Source organism: Carya illinoinensis, chromosome 11, assembly GCF_018687715.1.
Source record: "Carya illinoinensis cultivar Pawnee chromosome 11, C.illinoinensisPawnee_v1, whole genome shotgun sequence".
In the NCBI taxonomy this organism is placed as follows: Eukaryota; Viridiplantae; Streptophyta; class Magnoliopsida; order Fagales; family Juglandaceae; genus Carya; species Carya illinoinensis.
In genome coordinates, this window is record NC_056762.1 from 38,669,736 (window position 1) to 38,674,553 (window position 4,818).

The 4,818-nt window shown below is 33.5% G+C and overlaps 1 protein-coding gene across 1 annotated transcript; it reads right to left on the bottom strand.

Annotated features, from left to right (window-relative positions):
• Positions 1 to 399: 399 nt before the first annotated feature.
• Positions 400 to 4,314, bottom strand: LOC122280608 (flavonoid 3'-monooxygenase CYP75B137-like). Its single transcript, XM_043091575.1, has 3 exons — positions 4,164 to 4,314; positions 1,321 to 2,267; positions 400 to 1,228 (listed from the first exon to the last, which is right to left on the bottom strand). The coding sequence occupies exons 2-3, from the start codon at positions 2,257 to 2,259 to the stop codon at positions 596 to 598; spliced, it is 1,572 nt and encodes a 523-aa protein (XP_042947509.1). The 5' UTR covers positions 2,260 to 2,267; positions 4,164 to 4,314; the 3' UTR covers positions 400 to 595.
• Between the last annotated feature and the right edge of the window lie 504 nt (positions 4,315 to 4,818).

A 4,818-nucleotide genomic window follows, 5' to 3' on the forward strand; every position in this document is an offset into this window, starting at 1 on the left:
TAGTTCTGCCTCAAACTAGTCAAATAGAGGGAGAAGTCATGGTCAAGGCCCCAATGGCTTGTCTAGTGCTCCACTTATCTATCAAGTAAAGGCGGGCCATACTGCTATACACTACCACTGCTACGATGTGTCCTACCAAAGTGAATTCGCCTCTATGCAATCTTATTGCATCAATGCCTATTCATCAACGTATTGTAACTGGTATCCTGGTGTCACACAATATTTGACTTCATATCTATCCAATCTCAATGTCAACGATGAAGAGTATAGTGGTTCCAATCACACTCATATTGGTTATGATGCTGGTTTAAACATCACTCACCATGGCAATCAAATTCATATTGCCAACAACTTCTTTTACAGCATTCCAAATATTCAACTAATCAATATTGGAGATTATTAAGAAAATACCAACCACACATAATAACGTGTGGCATGTTTTATTAATATAGGAACTTTACAAAGTTCTATTAAGAGTCTGGTACGATGGAAGCACTAGTGGAAAACATAACAAAGTCTGTTACAAAGTTGTTTCTCGTAGTGTACTACAAGAAGCTCACCATGGAAAGCAATAGAGCATATTTCTCATATTGTACTATTCTGTATACAGCTCAGACTTGGATAACCTTGGAGTTGGAATTGCAATGGTTGGATTCTTCTTCTTGGTAATAATACCGAAAGTGTCAGAAAATTCTATCTCTGAACCTTGTGGCAATTTCCACTCATAGGAATGCAAAAGTGAAGCCAAGATGTATTTGAGTGTCCTCTCCCCCAGTGCAAGCCCTGCGCATATTCTTCTCCCTGACCCAAATGGAAGATACTTAAAATTGTTGCCCGAATAATCAAACTTACCATAAGCATTATTTAGGAACCTTTCAGGTTCAAATTCTAATGGATTGTCCCAATACTTTGGATCCCTTTGTACAGCCCAAATATGCAGATAAATACTAGAACCTTTGGGTACATGGTACCCTCCAATGGTGCTGGATTCACTTGGAGTACGAAGTAATAGGAAAGGATTGGCTGGGTGCAAACGAAACGTCTCTTTAATAACCGCTTCTAAATAATGTAATTTGGGCAAATGAGATTCTTCAACCAAGTTGTCCAACCCCACGATTTCTGTTAATTCTTCAGTAACCTTTCTCATTATCTCTGGATGCTTCAACAACCTTGCCATCACCCATTCCGACATGGTCGTTGTGGTGTCAGTTGTTCCTATCACTATGTCCTATTTAAACAAGAGGAAGGAGATCAACTCAATTGAAAATTGAAAAACAAACAAAACAAACCAAAATAAAGTTTGGATGTCTATATACTTACAAAAACCAAGGCCTTGATTTGGATCATGCTCATTGATGGTGCACCGTCGTCCTGCTCCCTTAGTTCCAAGAGAACTTGCAAAAAGTCTTTTTGTCCTGTATTTTTCGTTCCTTCTTCTTTGGCTTTGGCCAAACTCTTGATCTGTTTGTCAATGGCATAATCAAGTACTCTATCAACGGTTTTAGAAATTCTCTTTGCTTTCCTTCCGATCCCTTGTAAATCAAAACATGCTAAAGCCGGGAAAAGATCTGAAACGTTTGGTTTTCCAAGAATCATCACTAATTCTGCAAAGATATGCTTAAACTCTGCTCCAAACTTAGCCCCTTCCTCTCCACGTAGTGTGCCACCCCACAGCATGTTCATGATGGTATTCATCACTGTTACAAATGCCAAGTCCCCTAAATCTATGTGGGTGCCTTTTTTGTCATACACATTTCTAATTGTGTTCCTTATCTCTTCTCTTCGTAAAACAAAGGTACTATCAAGATTTGTTGTGCTTAACATCTCTCTCACAAATATCTTCCGCAACATCTTCCAGTCAGGAGAATTTAAGGAAAGAGCAATATCAACTCCCCCATATGTGACAGTACGTCCAACTACGTTATTATCACGATTGGAAAATATTGCATCTTGGTCACGAACAACTTCCTTAATAAGCGATGGTGAGCTAATCACAATGGACAATTTATTTCCCAGCCAAACCTTAAAGATGGGGCCATAGATTCCACCCAGTTGCTGAAATTGCTTATGAAGTTCTGTACCTACAAATGGAAGGTACCCGACTATTGGCAAGCCACGAGGACCTGGTGGCAATGGAGGTATTGCAGCCTTTCTTTGTTTTTTGACGGCCAACCATAACAGCGCAAATATACCAATCAAAATAGTGAGAGTTGAGCTAGAAAATCTCTCGTCATCAGCATAGGACCTCCACCATCCCATTGCATAAGCTACATTCAAGTGTAGAGCGATGTGAAAAAAAAAAATGGTCAAAATTGAAAGGTTAGAAAGAAGATAGAACGAGATTTATCGGTGGGATTTGAATATACATATAGATCTTTCCTTACGAGAATTGAAGTGTTAAATTTATAAAAGGTTCTCGTAAAATAATGCTCACATATAACTGTAGTTATGCTTTACCATTGATTAGTGGGAAGGAAATCACATGGGAACTTACAGTTTTAGTCACATGGGTTCAAGAAGTCTTATCAACATGTGGACATTTTACAGTTCATAGTTAGGTGGTTTGTGGAGGTTTGGGCTATCTCTATTTCTCCCAAAAAAATTTCAATTTTCTTGCAGCTTTTTACAAACTCTGGTAACCTGCACAATCTTTACAATTTAATATTCAAATTGACTTTGAAATATTTTGTTTAGGTCTAATATTGGGTTGGATTCTTGTCTACTAAAGTTTTATGTGTGTATGTATATACGCGTGATGGATGTTTTATTTGGATACTGAAAATATTATTTTATTTTATCTTATTATTATATTTTTTTTAAATTTCACATAAAATATAATGAATAATTCAACTTTTTTAAATTCTAAAACAATAATAATATTAAAAAATAATATTCTAATAAGATTTTATTCAACTTTTACCCAAGCTATCTCATCTCATCTCATCTCACTATCTAAACTAGACATTAATATTTTTTAGCTATATATTGCTCGATCTTAATTTGTCTATTTTAATATTTTAAGGAAGTAACTTTTAATAAAATAGTATATTTTTTTATTTTTAAAAATATTCAAGGATATTTAATAAAAAAATATAATTATACTAATAATAAATTTTAAGAGCACTAGCATTGGATTAGCCAAATGCCAGTGTTTTTCATATTTTATAGAATGTTGATAAAATTGAATCTACATTAAATTAGCTAAACATTTTTTATATGAAATATTTGCTACAGTAAATCCATCCCACATCCCATACAAATTTTGCAATTTAAGTAAGTTGTCACAAAATTAATTTATATATTTGTGAGTTGTATCTAATAGCTAGAGAATCTAATAGAGTTAGCCCATTATAACGAGATCTTAATACAATAAGCATTAAAGCACCGTTTGAATATTAAAAATATTCTAGATGATCTGTGAATAGTAATAAATAATAAAATAATAGGAGAATATCTTAAAATAATTATGTGCTCCAACAGACGCTAGGTTTTTACTCTAATGTCGATTACAAACCATGTTAAAGATTTCCAACCATATAGCTAATACTTATTTCAGCATATCTTTTGAACTTGTTAGAAATAAACTGCTTTAGTGTGAAATGGTTTTTGGGGACTATAGATGCTGTGAAAGAGCAGTAATATAATAGTGCCATGATCGTGTGATGTTTTTGGGGAGATATAAATATATATATATATATATATATATAGAGAGAGAGAGAGAGAGAGAGAGAGAGAGAGAGAGAGAGAGAGAGAGAGAAATAAATGATATTCAACATTTCTACACCACATTAACAGGTAATTTGTCATTTTTATTATTCAATTTAAATACACATATTTACACATCAATATATATGTGTTTAAAAAAATAGTAAAAATAAAAAATTACATGTTAGTATGTGGTATGGGAGATGACGAGTAGAATTTTTCATATATATGATAAGCAAATTTTTTACTATTTATCAAACTATTCACATGTTTTTATCGTTACCTATTGTGAAAAGATATTGGAAGGCCACGATATTGGAGCATTATAAATGAGGATACAAAATGTAAACCGTACAATAACATAAGAAAACAAGCAAAAAGATATATACTGAGATTTGAGGAAATATATATATATATATATAAATATAGTTTTAGAATTGATAAATGAAGAGACTTACAAGTTGGAACTTTGGATGAAAGTCACGTACAACTTCTTTGAGATCAAGAGTGTTACAAATTTAGAGATCAAGTTTTTAGTATTCTGCTGTAGTTCTCATGTTTGAGCACAGCTTCTTATATAAAGCCAGAAGTCTTGAATTATTTGCTTCCCCGTCTACTTTCTCCTTAACTAAGGTCATGGTTGGCAACTTGGCAAGTTAAAATCCCTCCAAAGTCAAATTATTTTTTGAGTCAAAGATATTGCTTTCAATACATGTGAGATTTTTTGTCTGTGCTTGGAATTGTTGAATAAATTCATTCTTTTTAATGTGCTGGTGTGCTGAGGCGAGACTGCATGCTTTAAGTCTCTATCCGTAGTTTGACGTCCTGATATTATTCGCAAAGCACCACTGCCAAAAGAGAATGTAACTGTACGTAGTTTGGCATCCACGCAGACGTCCAATTAGTTTAATATATATTATTGGCCGGGCCTTATGCACACACAGTAACATCTGTAACAAGAGAGGGAGAAAAAAAAAAAAAAAAAAAAAAAAACTCTACTTTTTTTTAGAATCGATGGATATATCACAGCACGAACATAATAAAAGAAGCCTCATAAAGAAAAATAATTTGTTCATTTGTTTGGATTTCTCGAATTTTTAATATATTTCAATA

Bases quoted from the DNA above. Each gene is read 5' to 3' on its own strand.
- LOC122280608 (XM_043091575.1), bottom strand. From the start codon at position 2,259: ATGGGATGGTGGAGGTCCTATGCTGATGACGAGAGATTTTCTAGCTCA. The intron at 1,229-1,320 runs GTAAGTATATAG...TTGTTTAAATAG, and splicing joins AAATCAAGGCCTTGGTTTTT to GACATAGTGATAGGAACAAC.